General features: G+C 44.0%; 1 protein-coding gene across 1 annotated transcript in view; it reads right to left on the reverse strand.

Moving 5' to 3' along the window:
* Positions 1–1,165: 1,165 nt before the first annotated feature.
* The window catches only part of SLC12A2 (solute carrier family 12 member 2), an 85,847-nt gene continuing 64,641 nt past the window's right edge, over positions 1,166–22,371 (reverse strand). The window contains exons 22-27 of the mRNA XM_058677330.1: positions 21,274–21,396; positions 20,238–20,349; positions 17,577–17,663; positions 7,600–7,735; positions 7,333–7,400; positions 1,166–1,551 (exon numbers count right to left, since the gene is read on the reverse strand). Coding sequence (XP_058533313.1) covers positions 1,416–1,551; positions 7,333–7,400; positions 7,600–7,735; positions 17,577–17,663; positions 20,238–20,349; positions 21,274–21,396 — 662 coding nt within the window. The 3' untranslated portion in view covers positions 1,166–1,415. The remainder of the gene's footprint in view (positions 1,552–7,332; positions 7,401–7,599; positions 7,736–17,576; positions 17,664–20,237; positions 20,350–21,273; positions 21,397–22,371) is intronic.

Consider the following 22,371-nt stretch of genomic DNA (forward strand, 5'->3'; position numbering starts at 1 on the left):
GGAACGCCCACACGGCTGTGTGCCCATGACGCCTGCCAGTCTGTCAGCCTGTTTACTGAAACGGCAACAGAATGTACTGGATCTTGATCACTTTAAATTAGAAAACATCAACAACATAAATTTCACTGTATATACACATGCATCTGGGTATGTGTATATGCACACACGCGCACACACACACATTCAGATGTGTAGAGTATAAATCCCTTGAAATGTTTAAGAAAATCCTTCCTTAAATAAAAACAGACTTTACATTACTAGCTGCATGTAAAGCTTCAGTAACAGCACATGTGCACGAGTAGACTATGCGGTCAGGACAGACAGATCCAAAGCATAAACTGGCAGTTTTCCTTAACACAAGTTTTAAAGTATTAAGAGTGGATTAAATTTAAATGTTCTGAACAATCTGTTCAAACCTGAGTGTATTAAGACCAAGTGTATTTGACAAATGAATTAAGACTAAAAACATGTCACGAAGAAACCAGTGGTCCATTTAACCGTTTGATGAAACAATATTGTAATGATTTAAAAAGGATGGTACAATATAGTGAAATTCCACATAGTGTTTATTAAATGACACTGCTTTGTCTAAATTTTCTTCCAGAAAAATCTGTTAACATTTCTTAAAAATAAAATCCCTCAGATTTGAGGGGAATCCTACATGAGGACAGATTAGGACAGTAACGACATTTGACTTTTCAGCATGAGAAGTAGCAGATGAATCTGCGAACTTGTCTAAGGGTTCAGGAAATAGCGAAAATAAAATCACAGCCAATCAGAGAAACTGCAAAGAAGGGTTGGGGGCTTTTTTCCCTAACCCTATATATGCTAAACCTAACTGTCAGGTCACCTTTTGATTCTCTCCCCTAGTTGTCATTTACCTGCCCTAAATCTTACCTTTACTGTGCAATAGATAGGTTTACAAAAATTCTAGAAAACATACACTACTCAACACTATCTGGACAATGAAGGTTGGAAGCAGTGTCCATTTTAAGGTGGCAAGGATGGGAAATAAAACAGCGGAAGGCAAGGTTTGACATTCTATAAATTTATAAAAGAGCATATGTGGATGAAATTTGGTTAATTTCAGAAGGCACCTCAAGGCTAAAGGCTTTTTTGTAGTCATTTTGTCAATCAAAAAAAAAAAAAACACACTTTATTGCTATTCAAGTAGCAAAGGAAAACTTTACTCTCATGAACTTGAGCTCAGCCACAAAGAATCATTGTTCATGAACATTGAGATATGGAAGTGACCAGAACTGAAGTCTCTATCCACTCGTCAATGGAGCTACTTCTCTGTGTGCTATCAAATCAAAGAAATAGTGAAATTGAAAAGTCACTGTTTGCCACCAGGATGTGAACGTGTCGCTGAAGAGTTCCGTTCCTTCCCTCGGGCTGTCCGCTGTGTGGCACGCTTAGGAATAGAAGGTAAGGACACTCTGATGATTCCCACGGACAAGGAGGATGGGCGGCAGGTCTTTGGACAGGGCTTCCAGCCAGGCCATGTAGAGGGCACTGGACACAGCACCTTTGCGGGCAACTGGCAGACTCCTGGCACCAGAAAGAAAAGGGAGACAGTGGTGTATAGAGTAACAAATCAAATCAATAATTACATGCTGTACATAATGGGAAGTACTTTTAGTTTTTAGTCTCCATGAAAGATTTTTTTTAAATCCCCTCTAAGAATCGCAAATAAAAACTTCTACACATGGTAATTTACTTGGTAGCTAACAGTAAATCTGAGATTTTCCCTGCTGGAATAACGAAGGAATTCAGAAATCAAAGCTTTTTTTTTTTTTTTTTTTTTTTTTTTTTTTAGAGATTTATTCATTTTATTACAGCCAGATATACACAGAGGAGGAGAGACAGAGAGGAAGATCCCCCGTCCGATGGTTCACTCCCCAAGTGAGCCGCAATGGGCCGGTGTGCACCGATCTGATGCCGGGAACCAGGAACCTCCTCCAGGTCTCCCACGTGGGTGCAGGGTCCCAAAGCTTTGGGCCGTCCTCGACTGCTCTCCCAGGCCCCAAGCAGGGAGCCGGATGGGAAGTGGAGTTGCCGGGATTAGAACCGGCGCCCATATGGGATCCCAGGGCCTTCAAGGCGAGGACTTTAGCCGCTAGGCCACGCCACTGGGCGCAGAAATCAAAGCTTTAAACACAGATTAATGAAACATAAAACCAATGAACTGCTGTTTGTGCATGGCAGTCCATCAAGGGAGGTTTCTAAGGTCTTCACGTCTTTTACTAGTACTTGGTCTTCAGCTGGCATTACGTGCCCTGGTTCTGCAGGCCTACAGTTAAGGACACGAGCCCCATGCCTGAGCCCATCAGAGCTCAGGTAACAGAGGCAGGCCACTACACATACTCTTAACACCAAAACTGGGGTCTTTCCTCTTGAAGGCTGGCCTCCTTCTGATGCTGTGTGGGAGGTGTTTGTCTATAGTAAGTCTTGCTTTATAGGCTAAATGTGCACATGAAAATTCTTGGGTGTGAGGCAAGAGTCGAGGTTGCTTTCATGTGAAATTCCCTGCCCACTTCTGATGCTGTGGCTTGCAATGAACTCCAACATGACTTGGATCCAGTTTGCGTTTGACTCCAGCCACGCTGGATCATTTTGGTGGATGATGAGTAAGCCGAGTGGCTCTCTTCTGGTGTTCAGACTCTTGAAGGTCTTTAATTGTGGGATTCAGGTTGGAGCCACACTCTGGCATCTCTCAGAGGGCTTCACGATCTGACCCCAAGACAGGACAGCTCCAAATCTACAATCTGTTCTTCCTTCCACATTGATCAATTTGCTGGAGAAACTGGGCATAGTTTGGGCAGAGGCTGTGTGCCTCAGCGAATCCCCAGTCTGCCCCAGACCCTGACAAGTCGTCCTCCTCTTGCACTGCTACAATCTCAGTTCCTACCAATCTGGACTCCTAGTCAAACTGGTCAGTATTTGCCACGTATCTCACTGTGTGTTAGAGCTTCAGTTCTTTTACAGACAGGTTGCCTTTCCATCCTAAGATCGATCCCCATGGGGCCTGTACTTACGAAGGCAGGTCACCAGTAACTTCTTCCTTCTTGGGTCTCTTGTTGTGTTGCCTTGGTCAGGTGCTGTGGCCCACATCCCTGAGGACGCTTACTGTGGAGCATCTTTATTCCCCTATACTTCTTCATCCCTGCACCCACCCTAGTCATCAACCTAGGCAGTAGCAAGAACTGGCACCCTTGCTCAAACTCAACACTTTGGCTAAGATTCTTGATAGGAAGGCTCATTGCTGAATTGTTACAGCTCTTTTCTTTCAGCAGCAAGGATAAATATGTTTGATCAGGCAGAGCTTAAACAAAAACACTCCATATTTTTCTGCTCTACTGCAGAGCTTGCTTCCAAGCTCGGGGATGGAGAGTCTAAATGGACTCAAGCAGATAGGCTCACTGCTGCACTGGCCCTCCCATAGGGTGGACCATACAATGTCCTTTCTGGACTCTACCTTCTCCCTTCCCTGTTCTGTCTTGTTTTTAGCTAGGGTCTCTTGGCTGCACACTTGTAGGGACACTCAGGAATATCCAGCAGGAGACGGAAGCTTGTTCTTTGTCTATGTCCAGAAAGGAAGGGAATACGTGAGTATCACTGGCCAGACCTGTTTCCCATCCTAAACCAGAGAAAGGTTGAAGGCCTTAACCCCTAACTTGGGCACATTTGTTCCCGTCTCTGTACTTAATACTAGCTTTTTCCTTTGGCTCTTGGTTGTAGGAATATGATTCTGTGCCTCTCCATCTCATGGTGTATTTTATCATTATGAGTAATGGGTTCAGGTACTGAATCAATGTTCTGTGCTACAGGAAGTGACAGGAAATGAGAGCTTTCATATGTCGTAGGAGATCTGTTGCCATTATTGAGGTTTGAAAGACATTATCTATTTTTAATGATCACCTTAATTCATCTGATCTGGCCCACAGTGTTTGTTAAAATGTTGGCTAAAGTGTATTTCATTTTACTCAACTGATTGGGGCCTCAAGTAATTCTTCAAAGTCATACACCACGTCTCTTAAAGCTAGACTTGCATTTGGATGCCTGGAACTCAGAAAGGATGAGACTCAATTGATAGTTTTTAACATACGTAGTGCCAGTATTTACTGGTTAGGAAGTATTTTAACACTGTAAAACTGTTCCAAGTTATGGGATAACTATGCTAATTCTCTAAGACTTACATTTTCATTTTGGTGACAAATCACATAGTTTTTATATCCTATTAAAGTAATCTTTGCATTTGCTATCTCACTAGGTTCTTACTGCGTAAAAGCAGCTGAGTTTAAAGATGTACTTTTTTTCCTATGCCTGAGCCTTCCTGGCATCCTTGACAGGCATTCAGAAACTCCACAGCTGCAAATACTTTGATATTTTCCAGCTGAGGCCCCCTGGAGATAACAAGGGATGCATCTCTCATCTTGTAGACAACATCCGTTGAGATACTGCAGATACGGTCAAGATGAGAAGTACTGAATTTTAAGTTGTAATACTATAGAACATTGCTGGAAATGTTGCAGTTACAAAAGTCTAATGACCTTTTAGTGTTGTTACCTTAATGAAAATGGTCCAGCGGTCTAAAAAGCAGAGATGTTTACAAAGCACTGTGTGGAAAAAGATACCTCTTGTTGATTATTAACTTCTAATTCTAACCATGGATGTTGCATCCTCTAGCTCCAAAGAACTCAGACTTATATTCAGTACTCTGGGGGAGCTCTGTAAGCAGATAAATCTACAGTGTAACAGGAAAAGACAGGTTTTAACTGAGAATGTATGGTTAACAAAGAACAGGATGTAATCTAAATGGCTGATGCTAATTGCAAAAGTATTTAAAGACTTTATGGAGCTATTACTGAAAGCGCTTTATTGTCCTGTCCTTTAAGGCAAGGACATATTGTTTGTGGCATAAGTTGCCAAGAGATCTATTTTAATTGAGTTGTACATAAAAAAGTTCATAAAGTACGATTGCTAAACGAACACAGTATCTTTTGGCTTGCATGACCTTAGCAAATCGCTGACTGATCAGGGGCACAGGAAACCCCCACCTTCTAATCAATACTCCACAGGCCCCATCTCTGCAGAACAGGTGAGTTATAACCGACAGACAGGGCTCCAGGGACTAGCACTGGGACCTGAGAGCAGCAGGGAGCTCTCCGGGGGCTTCTGCTGCACTTGCAGTGCACTGGCGGACTGTCAAAGACCTGCAAGGTCACGTGCCTAACTTCAACCCAGCAGAGCTCGCTGGAGATGTGACTCCCCTGAAAGGCTGAGAACTCCGGGGTCAGCCATTTCCTAGGGATCTCCATCCCAGGCTCCGGTGACACATTGGGTCAGCACCCAGGAGTCCTGGGTGGTCCTCCTAGTGGAAGGAAAGCGTAAAAACTTGCTTCTGGACAGAGAACAGCAACTGTTCTCTGTTCTTTACTGTGGCTTTGGGTCCCCTTTTCTGTTAGGCTACAACTACTTCAGTGGTGTTTCCTGAACTCCAAATTAGCTCAGATGAAGGCTTGTTATATGCCTCCCTCTGAAAGAAATCCAGAAGTTCCTGGAGCATCCAGGGGCAAGTGGAGCCAACTGAACTGCTCACACTGGACCACGGGATCACTGGCTGGGCTCCCTCTCAGGACTTCATGTCTTCTGTGCCTGATCAATTCTTGGGGTTTACTCCTCTGTTTGGCAAATGTCACTGTAAGTTGTGAGAAGTATGAAGCTACTTCACGGCTTGCTCCTAACTGCCTTCAGGTGTATACGCATCTGTGAAATGTTGCTAAAGCACCAGAACTGTGGAGTTACACTGTTGCCATCTGCAGTGAGTTGTGTATGTCGTATAACAAAGTGTTAGGGACTGTACTTTATCTTCTAGGCTACATGCATTTCTTCAGACTCCGAGGCTTTGCTACCCTTCAGTGATTTTTTACCTGGTTTTACCAATCTCCTACCTGAATTAGAAAATTGCCTTAGCACTTTCAGAATTCAAGTAACTTCAATAGTTTGTTAGAGTTCAAATGTCTGACGTATTTTAATTTATCAAGTATTACACATTGAGGATTTTACTTGAGCCCTTTTAAACTGTAAATTGGAAGAGATTATAATTGCCTTCTACCTTGTTAATCTAGGACTGAACAAAGAAGCCTTCCAGTTCCAGGGGTGACCTGAGACCACACCTCTAAGGAAATCTGAGTTCTGCCAGTCAACCTTACTCTAGTACCCCAACAATGCCCCCTTTCAGCAGGAAGCAGCCAGAGCAGTTGTGTGTTGTCCCCACATATCCCTACTTGGTGTTAGGGTCCACTCAGCCAGGAGGAAGGTGACAGAGGGGATAACAGGCATTCAAGGTCAGCTCTCTGCCCCCTTTCCTCATTGCCCCAGTCTCTTTAAGCTTGCTTCTGCCCAAGGGAAAGTGTTAGCACAAAAGTGCCTTCCCAATCTTGTGAGTTTCTAATATATCAAGAAGTTACCAGTCCCCCTAGTTGCTGTGGCTTTTTATCAAGCAGGATTACATTTGTGGCTGAGTCCCTGCCTTCTTGATTGTTCTGCTGACCTGAACTGTGCTTAAAAGACACCACTTGCACCATTTTCTTGGTCTTTTGTCTCTTGAAGCCTCCCCACTCCAGGTACCTGCATGGGAGGTTTCCATTGTTAACAAATCTTATGTGAAGTTGCCTGCCACAAAATTATTCTTTGGTGTGAGACCAGAAGAGAGTGCCTTGTTCTTTTCATGTGAAATTCACCCCCAAGAACAGAGAGAACAAAACAAAATTTAAGTCAGAAACCTCCAGCCACAGCTCCAGGAGGGGAGACCCAAGGTAGCACAATTCAGAGGAGTAACAGGGTTACAGTTCATAAGCAGAGAGAGGGCAGGGACAAAGCCCGCAGGAGGGCTTGAACTGTGCCTTGCATAGTCTGCCCAGGGGAATAGATAAGTTCTTTGTTTCTCCTGATAAAACAGAAACTCAGAAGCCTGGAATCACTGATTCCTTGCTAGAAACTAGAAGTAGGATCAGCACTTTTGTCCTGCTCGAGGCCAGCTTCTGGGGAGAAGCAAGCATCCTTGCAACAGGGACCTATCACAGTCCACCTGAGCCCTTACATGAAGATACAGGTATGTCCCCAAAGTGAGTGATGCTTAGGAGAAAAGTAATTCAAGCGCAAAACAATTCTGCAGCTGGTGTGACTTATTCAATGTCATGGAGAATAGTTCTTTATAAGCACTAAGTCATTACATCAGTATATGGATGTACATGGGATAGAAAGCTAGAGGAGATTACCACAAAATGAACAGCACAGGAAACTTTGCTAGTACCAGTAAGTACTTACATGACAATGATATTGGCTGTGCTTGAATGCTCCTTCAGTAGCTCATTTAACCTGATCTGCCGGTATGTCTGAAAAGAAACAGGAAAAAGTCATTCCTGGATTATTTTGAGAAAAAGGAACCAGAATGAATTTTGGTGTAATAAACATACGCTTTTCACTGTCTGCATATGTCAATGCAAGTAGCTTCTGTCATCACAAAATGTAGTTTTCCTCTGTTAGAACTGCCATTTTTGTTAATGACAAAAAAGACTGAAGAAAAAAGAATACCTTAGTTTTATACAGTTCAAGTTCATTATCAGTTATTCGCCAGGGTTCATCTTCTTTCATTTTATCTGCAATGTCTTGTTCTTTATCATCTTCATGAAGTCTGTATGGCTCAATCATTTCATCAAAAGCTGCAATACTTAAAAGAAATAAAAAATGAGAGGTTTAATTCCTAAAGCAGACCTCTTAGGTCATATGTTCGTGTCCCTCAAGTTAATATTTTGCTTGTGTGAAGGTTTTTTTTGCAGAATGTAATCAAGACAAGACAAGACAAGACAAGACAAGACAAGACAAGACAAGACAAGACAAGACAAGACAAGACAAGACAAGACAAGACAAGACAAGACAAGACAAGACAAGACAAGACAAGACAAGACAAGACAAGACAAGACAAGACAAGACAAGACAAGACAAGACAAGACAAGACAAGACAAGACAAGACAAGACAAGACAAGACAAGACAAGACAAGACAAGACAAGACAAGACAAGACAAGACAAGACAAGACAAGACAAGACAAGACAAGACAAGACAAGACAAGACAAGACAAGACAAGACAAGACAAGACAAGACAAGACAAGACAAGACAAGACAAGACAAGACAAGACAAGACAAGACAAGACAAGACAAGACAAGACAAGACAAGACAAGACAAGACAAGACAAGACAAGACAAGACAAGACAAGACAAGACAAGACAAGACAAGACAAGACAAGACAAGACAAGACAAGACAAGACAAGACAAGACAAGACAAGACAAGACAAGACAAGACAAGACAAGACAAGACAAGACAAGACAAGACAAGACAAGACAAGACAAGACAAGACAAGACAAGACAAGACAAGACAAGACAAGACAAGACAAGACAAGACAAGACAAGACAAGACAAGACAAGACAAGACAAGACAAGACAAGACAAGACAAGACAAGACAAGACAAGACAAGACAAGACAAGACAAGACAAGACAAGACAAGACAAGACAAGACAAGACAAGACAAGACAAGACAAGACAAGACAAGACAAGACAAGACAAGACAAGACAAGACAAGACAAGACAAGACAAGACAAGACAAGACAAGACAAGACAAGACAAGACAAGACAAGACAAGACAAGACAAGACAAGACAAGACAAGACAAGACAAGACAAGACAAGACAAGACAAGACAAGACAAGACAAGACAAGACAAGACAAGACAAGACAAGACAAGACAAGACAAGACAAGACAAGACAAGACAAGACAAGACAAGACAAGACAAGACAAGACAAGACAAGACAAGACAAGACAAGACAAGACAAGACAAGACAAGACAAGACAAGACAAGACAAGACAAGACAAGACAAGACAAGACAAGACAAGACAAGACAAGACAAGACAAGACAAGACAAGACAAGACAAGACAAGACAAGACAAGACAAGACAAGACAAGACAAGACAAGACAAGACAAGACAAGACAAGACAAGACAAGACAAGACAAGACAAGACAAGACAAGACAAGACAAGACAAGACAAGACAAGACAAGACAAGACAAGACAAGACAAGACAAGACAAGACAAGACAAGACAAGACAAGACAAGACAAGACAAGACAAGACAAGACAAGACAAGACAAGACAAGACAAGACAAGACAAGACAAGACAAGACAAGACAAGACAAGACAAGACAAGACAAGACAAGACAAGACAAGACAAGACAAGACAAGACAAGACAAGACAAGACAAGACAAGACAAGACAAGACAAGACAAGACAAGACAAGACAAGACAAGACAAGACAAGACAAGACAAGACAAGACAAGACAAGACAAGACAAGACAAGACAAGACAAGACAAGACAAGACAAGACAAGACAAGACAAGACAAGACAAGACAAGACAAGACAAGACAAGACAAGACAAGACAAGACAAGACAAGACAAGACAAGACAAGACAAGACAAGACAAGACAAGACAAGACAAGACAAGACAAGACAAGACAAGACAAGACAAGACAAGACAAGACAAGACAAGACAAGACAAGACAAGACAAGACAAGACAAGACAAGACAAGACAAGACAAGACAAGACAAGACAAGACAAGACAAGACAAGACAAGACAAGACAAGACAAGACAAGACAAGACAAGACAAGACAAGACAAGACAAGACAAGACAAGACAAGACAAGACAAGACAAGACAAGACAAGACAAGACAAGACAAGACAAGACAAGACAAGACAAGACAAGACAAGACAAGACAAGACAAGACAAGACAAGACAAGACAAGACAAGACAAGACAAGACAAGACAAGACAAGACAAGACAAGACAAGACAAGACAAGACAAGACAAGACAAGACAAGACAAGACAAGACAAGACAAGACAAGACAAGACAAGACAAGACAAGACAAGACAAGACAAGACAAGACAAGACAAGACAAGACAAGACAAGACAAGACAAGACAAGACAAGACAAGACAAGACAAGACAAGACAAGACAAGACAAGACAAGACAAGACAAGACAAGACAAGACAAGACAAGACAAGACAAGACAAGACAAGACAAGACAAGACAAGACAAGACAAGACAAGACAAGACAAGACAAGACAAGACAAGACAAGACAAGACAAGACAAGACAAGACAAGACAAGACAAGACAAGACAAGACAAGACAAGACAAGACAAGACAAGACAAGACAAGACAAGACAAGACAAGACAAGACAAGACAAGACAAGACAAGACAAGACAAGACAAGACAAGACAAGACAAGACAAGACAAGACAAGACAAGACAAGACAAGACAAGACAAGACAAGACAAGACAAGACAAGACAAGACAAGACAAGACAAGACAAGACAAGACAAGACAAGACAAGACAAGACAAGACAAGACAAGACAAGACAAGACAAGACAAGACAAGACAAGACAAGACAAGACAAGACAAGACAAGACAAGACAAGACAAGACAAGACAAGACAAGACAAGACAAGACAAGACAAGACAAGACAAGACAAGACAAGACAAGACAAGACAAGACAAGACAAGACAAGACAAGACAAGACAAGACAAGACAAGACAAGACAAGACAAGACAAGACAAGACAAGACAAGACAAGACAAGACAAGACAAGACAAGACAAGACAAGACAAGACAAGACAAGACAAGACAAGACAAGACAAGACAAGACAAGACAAGACAAGACAAGACAAGACAAGACAAGACAAGACAAGACAAGACAAGACAAGACAAGACAAGACAAGACAAGACAAGACAAGACAAGACAAGACAAGACAAGACAAGACAAGACAAGACAAGACAAGACAAGACAAGACAAGACAAGACAAGACAAGACAAGACAAGACAAGACAAGACAAGACAAGACAAGACAAGACAAGACAAGACAAGACAAGACAAGACAAGACAAGACAAGACAAGACAAGACAAGACAAGACAAGACAAGACAAGACAAGACAAGACAAGACAAGACAAGACAAGACAAGACAAGACAAGACAAGACAAGACAAGACAAGACAAGACAAGACAAGACAAGACAAGACAAGACAAGACAAGACAAGACAAGACAAGACAAGACAAGACAAGACAAGACAAGACAAGACAAGACAAGACAAGACAAGACAAGACAAGACAAGACAAGACAAGACAAGACAAGACAAGACAAGACAAGACAAGACAAGACAAGACAAGACAAGACAAGACAAGACAAGACAAGACAAGACAAGACAAGACAAGACAAGACAAGACAAGACAAGACAAGACAAGACAAGACAAGACAAGACAAGACAAGACAAGACAAGACAAGACAAGACAAGACAAGACAAGACAAGACAAGACAAGACAAGACAAGACAAGACAAGACAAGACAAGACAAGACAAGACAAGACAAGACAAGACAAGACAAGACAAGACAAGACAAGACAAGACAAGACAAGACAAGACAAGACAAGACAAGACAAGACAAGACAAGACAAGACAAGACAAGACAAGACAAGACAAGACAAGACAAGACAAGACAAGACAAGACAAGACAAGACAAGACAAGACAAGACAAGACAAGACAAGACAAGACAAGACAAGACAAGACAAGACAAGACAAGACAAGACAAGACAAGACAAGACAAGACAAGACAAGACAAGACAAGACAAGACAAGACAAGACAAGACAAGACAAGACAAGACAAGACAAGACAAGACAAGACAAGACAAGACAAGACAAGACAAGACAAGACAAGACAAGACAAGACAAGACAAGACAAGACAAGACAAGACAAGACAAGACAAGACAAGACAAGACAAGACAAGACAAGACAAGACAAGACAAGACAAGACAAGACAAGACAAGACAAGACAAGACAAGACAAGACAAGACAAGACAAGACAAGACAAGACAAGACAAGACAAGACAAGACAAGACAAGACAAGACAAGACAAGACAAGACAAGACAAGACAAGACAAGACAAGACAAGACAAGACAAGACAAGACAAGACAAGACAAGACAAGACAAGACAAGACAAGACAAGACAAGACAAGACAAGACAAGACAAGACAAGACAAGACAAGACAAGACAAGACAAGACAAGACAAGACAAGACAAGACAAGACAAGACAAGACAAGACAAGACAAGACAAGACAAGACAAGACAAGACAAGACAAGACAAGACAAGACAAGACAAGACAAGACAAGACAAGACAAGACAAGACAAGACAAGACAAGACAAGACAAGACAAGACAAGACAAGACAAGACAAGACAAGACAAGACAAGACAAGACAAGACAAGACAAGACAAGACAAGACAAGACAAGACAAGACAAGACAAGACAAGACAAGACAAGACAAGACAAGACAAGACAAGACAAGACAAGACAAGACAAGACAAGACAAGACAAGACAAGACAAGACAAGACAAGACAAGACAAGACAAGACAAGACAAGACAAGACAAGACAAGACAAGACAAGACAAGACAAGACAAGACAAGACAAGACAAGACAAGACAAGACAAGACAAGACAAGACAAGACAAGACAAGACAAGACAAGACAAGACAAGACAAGACAAGACAAGACAAGACAAGACAAGACAAGACAAGACAAGACAAGACAAGACAAGACAAGACAAGACAAGACAAGACAAGACAAGACAAGACAAGACAAGACAAGACAAGACAAGACAAGACAAGACCAAGACCAAGACCAAGACCAAGACCAAGACCAAGACCAAGACAAGACAAGACAAGACAAGACAAGACAAGACAAGACAAGACCAAGACCAAGACCAAGACCAAGACCAAGACCAAGACCAAGACCAAGACCAAGACCAAGACCAAGACCAAGACCAAGACCAAGACCAAGACCAAGACCAAGACCAAGAGACCAAGACCAAGACCAAGACCAAGACCAAGACCAAGACCAAGACCAAGACCAAGACCAAGACCAAGACCAAGACCAAGACCAAGACCAAGACCAAGACCAAGACCAAGACCAAGACCAAGACCAAGACCAAGACCAAGACCAAGACCAAGACCAAGACCAGACCAAGACCAGACCAAGACCAGACCAAGACCAGACCAAGACCAGACCAAGACCAGACCAAGACCAGACCAAGACCAGACCAAGACCAGACCAAGACCAGACCAAGACCAGACCAAGACCAGACCAAGACCAGACCAAGACCAGACCAAGACCAGACCAAGACCAGACCAAGACCAGACCAAGACCAGACCAAGACCAGACCAAGACCAGACCAAGACCAGACCAAGACCAGACCAAGACCAGACCAAGACCAGACCAAGACCAGACCAAGACCAGACCAAGACCAGACCAAGACCAGACCAAGACCAGACCAAGACCAGACCAAGACCAGACCAAGACCAGACCAAGACCAGACCAAGACCAGACCAAGACCAGACCAAGACCAGACCAAGACCAGACCAAGACCAGACCAAGACCAGACCAAGACCAGACCAAGACCAGACCAAGACCAGACCAAGACCAGACCAAGACCAGACCAAGACCAGACCAAGACCAGACCAAGACCAGACCAAGACCAGACCAAGACCAGACCAAGACCAGACCAAGACCAGACCAAGACCAGACCAAGACCAGACCAAGACCAGACCAAGACCAGACCAAGACCAGACCAAGACCAGACCAAGACCAGACCAAGACCAGACCAAGACCAGACCAAGACCAGACCAAGACCAGACCAAGACCAGACCAAGACCAGACCAAGACCAGACCAAGACCAGACCAAGACCAGACCAAGACCAGACCAAGACCAGACCAAGACCAGACCAAGACCAGACCAAGACCAGACCAAGACCAGACCAAGACCAGACCAAGACCAGACCAAGACCAGACCAAGACCAGACCAAGACCAGACCAAGACCAGACCAAGACCAGACCAAGACCAGACCAAGACCAGACCAAGACCAGACCAAGACCAGACCAAGACCAGACCAAGACCAGACCAAGACCAGACCAAGACCAGACCAAGACCAGACCAAGACCAGACCAAGACCAGACCAAGACCAGACCAAGACCAGACCAAGACCAGACCAAGACCAGACCAAGACCAGACCAAGACCAGACCAAGACCAGACCAAGACCAGACCAAGACCAGACCAAGACCAGACCAAGACCAGACCAAGACCAGACCAAGACCAGACCAAGACCAGACCAAGACCAGACCAAGACCAGACCAAGACCAGACCAAGACCAGACCAAGACCAGACCAAGACCAGACCAAGACCAGACCAAGACCAGACCAAGACCAGACCAAGACCAGACCAAGACCAGACCAAGACCAGACCAAGACCAGACCAAGACCAGACCAAGACCAGACCAAGACCAGACCAAGACCAGACCAAGACCAGACCAAGACCAGACCAAGACCAGACCAAGACCAGACCAAGACCAGACCAAGACCAGACCAAGACCAGACCAAGACCAGACCAAGACCAGACCAAGACCAGACCAAGACCAGACCAAGACCAGACCAAGACCAGACCAAGACCAGACCAAGACCAGACCAAGACCAGACCAAGACCAGACCAAGACCAGACCAAGACCAGACCAAGACCAGACCAAGACCAGACCAAGACCAGACCAAGACCAGACCAAGACCAGACCAAGACCAGACCAAGACCAGACCAAGACCAGACCAAGACCAGACCAAGACCAGACCAAGACCAGACCAAGACCAGACCAAGACCAGACCAAGACCAGACCAAGACCAGACCAAGACCAGACCAAGACCAGACCAAGACCAGACCAAGACCAGACCAAGACCAGACCAAGACCAGACCAAGACCAGACCAAGACCAGACCAAGACCAGACCAAGACCAGACCAAGACCAGACCAAGACCAGACCAAGACCAGACCAAGACCAGACCAAGACCAGACCAAGACCAGACCAAGACCAGACCAAGACCAGACCAAGACCAGACCAAGACCAGACCAAGACCAGACCAAGACCAGACCAAGACCAGACCAAGACCAGACCAAGACCAGACCAAGACCAGACCAAGACCAGACCAAGACCAGACCAAGACCAGACCAAGACCAGACCAAGACCAGACCAAGACCAGACCAAGACCAGACCAAGACCAGACCAAGACCAGACCAAGACCAGACCAAGACCAGACCAAGACCAGACCAAGACCAGACCAAGACCAGACCAAGACCAGACCAAGACCAGACCAAGACCAGACCAAGACCAGACCAAGACCAGACCAAGACCAGACCAAGACCAGACCAAGACCAGACCAAGACCAGACCAAGACCAGACCAAGACCAGACCAAGACCAGACCAAGACCAGACCAAGACCAGACCAAGACCAGACCAAGACCAGACCAAGACCAGACCAAGACCAGACCAAGACCAGACCAAGACCAGACCAAGACCAGACCAAGACCAGACCAAGACCAGACCAAGACCAGACCAAGACCAGACCAAGACCAGACCAAGACCAGACCAAGACCAGACCAAGACCAGACCAAGACCAGACCAAGACCAGACCAAGACCAGACCAAGACCAGACCAAGACCAGACCAAGACCAGACCAAGACCAGACCAAGACCAGACCAAGACCAGACCAAGACCAGACCAAGACCAGACCAAGACCAGACCAAGACCAGACCAAGACCAGACCAAGACCAGACCAAGACCAGACCAAGACCAGACCAAGACCAGACCAAGACCAGACCAAGACCAGACCAAGACCAGACCAAGACCAGACCAAGACCAGACCAAGACCAGACCAAGACCAGACCAAGACCAGACAACTCACCTTGGACCAGTTATATTTCAACTATTCAAAAGTTGCCTGTGGATAGGTTATATTAGACAGCTCAACTCTGCCTTGAGAAAATACGTGAAGAGTGCACCTCGATCTAAGGCATTCACTCCACTGCAGAAGACCTAATTATAGTTGGGAAGTTAACTTGGTATTTTTCCTTCTGTCTTATTAAAAATAAGTCTTCATTAGGCTAATTATACTAGGAATTTATTTATCTTTTTCCTTTGCAACTGAATCAAAATCAATTTTGATGCTGTATTTGTTCTATGTTATTGTTAAGAAAAAAGATTGTAAATCATGTTTTCAAGCATGAGAAATAGTCACTTTGGGAAAACGAATAAAAAATGTTGAACTTTATCTCTACAATTTTAGCATGTGACATGCATTTTCTGAGTCCATGGTGTATAAGATTGATATCTCCCTCCTATACATTCCTGAAAAATCCAGAAAAATAGTTTCATCAGTAAGATTTATGATGTTTGAGTTATGTAAATATCTGCTTAAAAATTGCATTGACAGCTAAACAAGACGTTTTGCATTTTTCACGAATATTATGTAATATCTACAAAAACATTTTTATCCCACCCTTATGACATACACAATTGTTGAAAATCACTCTATGTGCCAGGGGACGAGGAGGCTGAGGGGCTGAGTGCGGTGCCCACTGCTGTGGTCTAGAGAGGGATGAGATGCAGGGATAGAGACAGGCCCACAGATTTCAGCAGTATGAACCGGGAATGAGTGGCACCATAGACTATGCCAAACGTCTGTTAGAATTCTGAAGCAAAATTCTTAATTCCCCTATTTTAGCAATAAAAACAGTGAAATGCAATGGGATGTGCAGCGAGGATGGCGCGGTTGCATGTTTGCTGGGGGAGCAGGGACATTTTAAAAGAATTAGTTTTTTTTTTTTAAAGACATTTTTTTTTTTTTTTTTTTACAAAGTCAGATATACAGAGAGGAGGAGAGACAGAGAGGAAGATCTTCCGTCCCATGATTCACTCCCCAAGTGAGCCGCAATAGCCGGTGCACGCCGATCCGAAGCCAGGAACCAGGAACCTCTTCCGGGTCTCCCACGCGGGTGCACGGTCCCAACGCATTGGGCCGTCCTTGACTGCTTTCCCAGGCCACAAGCAGGGAGCTGGATGGGAAGTGGAGCTGCTGGGATTAGAACCGGCGCCCATATGGGATCCTGGGGCATTCAAGGCGAGGACTCCAGCCGCTAGGCCTCGCCGCTGGGCCCAAGAATCATTTAGTTTTAAGAATGATGGTTTTAAGAATTTCCAAAACTCAGGTTTGTGTGACAACTAAAATGATTTAGAAATGCTTCAGAATCTACCACCCACTAGTGTGCTAGCCATGCTAGAGTAGAAAGCAGATCACTTACAACTTTCTGCAAGTTTGGGAGAAGCTGGTTAGCGGCAATTAAGAAGCTTTGGTGTTCTATTGCAAAGCACAGTGAGTATAAAGTACTATGCATTTTTTAAAGTATAGAAATATTAACCATAATGTTCGAAAGATCTGGAAAGATAAACATGTAGCTTTTTGAGCCTGATACCATACAGGCAGTGAAATGTACTATGACAGTCCTTATAACTCGGTGGTAAAAAGCAGGCTGTGTGAGCACCTTAGCGCCCTGGGCTGCGCTCCCCACACACAGACAGCATCGCAACACTCACTTTTCCTTGTTTGGTTTGGTGTTGATGTCTCCCAACACCATAATATCGGAGAAGTCAATCCGGAACTTGCTCAGCAAAGTTGCCATCCTGGAACAAAAATGGACAGCACTTAGCTACAGGAAGCATGCACCGAGAACTTTCCTGCTTCATCAGGATAAAACCATATTTACAGCCAAAGTCTAATTTTGAGACTTCAAAATTTCCAAAGTAGAAACTACTGTCCAACTTAGTTCCTTTACTGAATGCTACTGTTGCACGTGGCAGCTTTACCTTTTACATCACATCACTGGCATCCTAGCCTGAGGCCCAGCTGCTCCACTTCAGATCCAGCTCCCTGCTGCTAGCCGGCAAATCTGGATGAAATGGCCAAAGTCCTCGGGCCCCTGTACCCACAGTGAAAAACTGCAAAACGCCTCTGGCTTTAGCCTGGCCCAGCCCTGATCGTTAAGGCTACCTGGGAAGTCTGACATCAGATGATCTCAGACACACTGACTGCTTGAATGTGAGGGTTACAGAGAGAGGTTCTATCCATGGCTTTACTCCACAGATAGCTGTCAACAACCAGGCCCAAGCCAGAAGCTTCTTCCAGCTCTCCCATGTAGGTACAGGGGTATGTGTACTTACCCAGGCCATCAGCTGGGACCTGGATCAGAATTTCAGCATCCCTAGATGGGTGCTGTAATAAAGGGTGGTAGCTTAGCTGGTGCAAACTTTACCTGCTTTGCCATAATGCTATTTTTTCAGTATATGTGCTGCCGAAGCAAGCACAGCTTTGTCATAATGCTGACCCCTAGTTACAATCTAGTAATAAGAGGACAGAAAAAAAACCAAAGAATGTGAATGCCAATTTTTAAGGCAACTTTTAGTCAAACTACATGGATTAAAAACTGGTGTCTCGGGGCCTAGCACGGTAGCCTAGTGGCCTTGCATGTGCCAGGATCCCATATGGGCACCGCTTCTAATCCCAGCAGTCCCTCTTCCCATCCAGCTCCCTGCTTGTGGCCGGGGACAGCAGTCGAGGATGGCCCAAAGCCTTGCGACCCTGCACCTGTGTGGGAGACCTGGAAGAAGCTCCTGGCTTTGGATCGGCTCAGTTCTGGCCATTGCGGCCACTGGGAGAGTGAATCAGCTGATGGAAGAGCTTTCTTTCTCTAAATCTGATTTTCCAATAAAAATTCCAACTTCAAAAATCGAATTCTTCAGTTTTCATTGAGATAGCAGTTTTTGTTTTTTTTTTTAAGTTGCGAACTCCATCTGCTGGTTCATCGTTTATTCCCCTCTCTGCCATCACAGGGCTGGGCTGGGCACTCAGGCCTCCATGTAGGAAGCTTGGAAACTGGTCTCTTGTTCCATCATTAACACCACTCCAGGTCTGAATTAGCAGCAAGTAAAGAGCCAGGAGCCAGGGAGAGCATACAAAGTCAGAACCACCTCTTCTCCACAAAGCCTAACACTCAAGACATCTTGGAGAATTGTTCCATGAAGGAGTGCTTGCTACCTGAAGGCAGGTGAGACATCCCAGGGCACACTGAAGACTACGCTGAGCACAGATGAAGTTCTCAGCCTTTAGGAGAGGACGGGTGATACGGAGAAACATGGAAAAGGCTGACATCTTAGTAAGCAAACTCCTTTCTTTGGGGTATGCAATAGGTGGCCAACAACAGAAAAACTGACGCACTGATGAGAAAACTAACTGTATGCAGGACATCAGAAAACAGATGAACTACAGACTTCATTATTTTTTCCACTGCTAAGATTTCTTGCTTAATGCATGTTTGAAATGATCAACTCCAATTTCTAGTGAGTGCATGCTATATAACATGCTGAACATGATTAATAAACACAAACTCAGATTTAACACAAGCCAAAATGTGCAGAGAGTATATAGTCAGGAGTTCAATGGGGGGCCTGCATGGAGAGGGCTGAAGAGCAGGCGTGAGAGGCAGCTTAGGAGTTGCTGCCAGGAGCGCCGAGGCAGGCCATCGTTACATGCCAGTGAGTCCTGGCCGCTCTTCCACTGCAGTGCCCTGCGACTGGACCTGGAAAGCAGCAGAGCAAAGCAGCCCAAGTGCCTGGGCCCCAGGTAGGGCTCCCAGGCTTCTGGCTCCACCCTGGCTGCTGTGGTCTTTTGGGGGAATAAACTAGCAGCAAAGAAGCTCCCCTTTCTGCTAGTAACTCTGCCTTTCAAATAAATAAATTAAAAACAAGAAAGCAGAGGTGTGAAAACCTAAACTGTCGGTAAGTTGAGGGCAATTACAGAAGCATCCTCTGACAGTTAGGGCCTTTTGGGACTAAGAAATTAGAGAAATCAGCAATCAGCTAGTAAAACCAGACAGCAACGTGGACAAAATGTACACAGACGCTCAAAGACAAGCAAGCAATAGAACCTGGGCAGCACAGGGAGAACCAAAGATCCCCTCACTCCTGAGTATGTAATTTCGGTGTACTTCCCCCCACCCCCACACACCAAGGTCCCAATATGTTAAATAAAGACTTCCTAAAATACTAACATGTTAGGTATAACCATGAAGAATGAGGTTACTGAGCTAGGATTGTCGGTGTGGAACAGATCAACATAATTCAACTTTTTCTGCACAGTCTGCTTTTTACCCTATCAATGCTATCTAACAGTGAAGTCCCTTAGAATATAGATCAACTTACGCTCTCCGATCGTGGTCTATTCTGTTTATTTTTCCACCAATGAATACTCTGATCTTACAGTCTTTCCACTTCTTTTTGGTAGTCAGAAGGTAAGGTATCAATAAAGTCAAACCTGGATTGTAAGAACATAATGAATCATTCACTAAACACTAACTTCCACATCAAAAATGTTATTGTCTGAAAGCAGGTTTAGGCAGCACTGGGTAGCCTGGTAACAAATGGGAAGGGCAGAAGAAAGAACCGTCAGGGAACCTAAAGGGAGCCCAGCAAAGACAAGACCTGGATGGACACTGCTCAATCGTTTCTACCTGCAAATACACACTTCCTAGCTGTGTCCACTGAGGAGCCCTGGGTCAGGGACACCCAAATCTTTAGAGCTCCTTGCAAAGCACTGTTTCCATAGCTGCTGTACAGAAAATACAAAACTAACCTGGGAAAACCTGAAAAATGATTAGGGCAAGACAAAAGGTACAGAAGCGAGACCAAGGGGTTTTCACTGGCTAAAGGTGAGACAATAACAATATTGATAATGACTATGAAAGAGTTAATAAGTACAATTAATAATATTAATATCAAATTAGGGATTTTGAACCAATTTTCCCACAACTTTCGCAGGCAGTTTCATCAGGACAGACCTTTTCTTTACAATAAACAAGGAAATGAGTGGACTGGGAAATCCTCACATCCACACTTAGCATATAACTGGGTTAGTGGTATTTCAGTGGATGAACCACCATCCCCACAGGTTGGAAGCACAGTCCTGTGAGCAGCAGCTCGACCTGCAGCCCCCCAAAACACACCTGAAACTTACTATGAAAACAGAGCACCTACGATCACGAAGCTCCAGGAGGAAACTCAATTTCCACACTGAAGAACATAGTACAGACAACTGAGCATTATGTCTCATTTTAAAAGTAACCCTTTTTGATCTAGAAATTCTGGCAAAACCTACATGGATTTTATGGATATAAACAATTAGTGTCAGATTTTACACAACTTGAGCAAATCTTACATTATGAAGACACAGTAACTTTACCTCCATCATCAAAAAGCCACCAGACATCAATAGTGTTCTTTCCTTGTTTTTTCTGAAATTGTGTGCTAGCTTCCAGCAGCTTCTGGTCAGCGACACTGAGAGGCACAACAGGGCCTTTGGACTCTGAAGAATGCGGTGAAATACAAGGGAGATCACCATCAAAATCAAATACATTTATAATGTTGATAGTAACATACAGCATCCACCATACACTTTGAACTCTAATTTTAAAATGGCTACATGTAGATACTTAGTAAATGCATTTGAATGATTTTGCCTATTCTCTAATATACTGAAATATTCTGACTAAAGGTTAAGAGTCATAAATACCAATAAAAAAATTCGTATAGAGAGATCTTTTGGATTTTGTTTTCTGAAAAACCGTTTTGGGCTTCCTGCACAAAGTTCATGTAGTGAGAGAAAAATTTTCTTCTGTAATCCAATTTCTCAACTTAAAACTCAAAAATCCTTTTACCAACAGATTAGCATCTACCTGCCACATGGGAACCGAGGACACCGCCGCAGTCCCCGGGCCAGGAAGAGGGCCCTCCATTCCCTAGGCGCTGGCCTCTCGATACGTGACGTGCAGATCTAAAGGCGGAGCTACCACATCTTTCTCTGAACCACAGAAAGATGGTGGGAAATCTTGGGAAGGGTACCCATTTGCTGCAGGTTTACAAAGACAACACACCAAGTGAGTTCCCGTTTGTAAACAAAGCCAGCAGTGACTCTGCACAGGCAAAGGACGACAGGAACTCCTTCACTGACAGTTAGAAGCAGAGACCCCCACAGGGGAATGTGGGCCCTTCTGCACTGTTCATGCTGCCGTGATGTATGCACACATGACAAATGGTTTCGCACGATGAAATATGGCTACCAAACCACACTGCTCCGTAACTCTCACCTCTATCTCCTTCTCACAAAATTCATGTACGTTGACATGACTGTGTATCTCCCAAACGCAGCACGACTGTGAGAAATAGTGTAATTTTTAAAATGAAAAAAGATATTAGTATCAAAATTGAGGACTTGGCTTGGCATAACTGATGGTAAAGAATGCAAGTGACACTGGAAATAAAGTGATTTCAGTGCCCGGAC

The sequence above is a fragment of the Ochotona princeps genome, chromosome 19, assembly GCF_030435755.1.
Source record: "Ochotona princeps isolate mOchPri1 chromosome 19, mOchPri1.hap1, whole genome shotgun sequence".
In the NCBI taxonomy this organism is placed as follows: Eukaryota; Metazoa; Chordata; class Mammalia; order Lagomorpha; family Ochotonidae; genus Ochotona; species Ochotona princeps.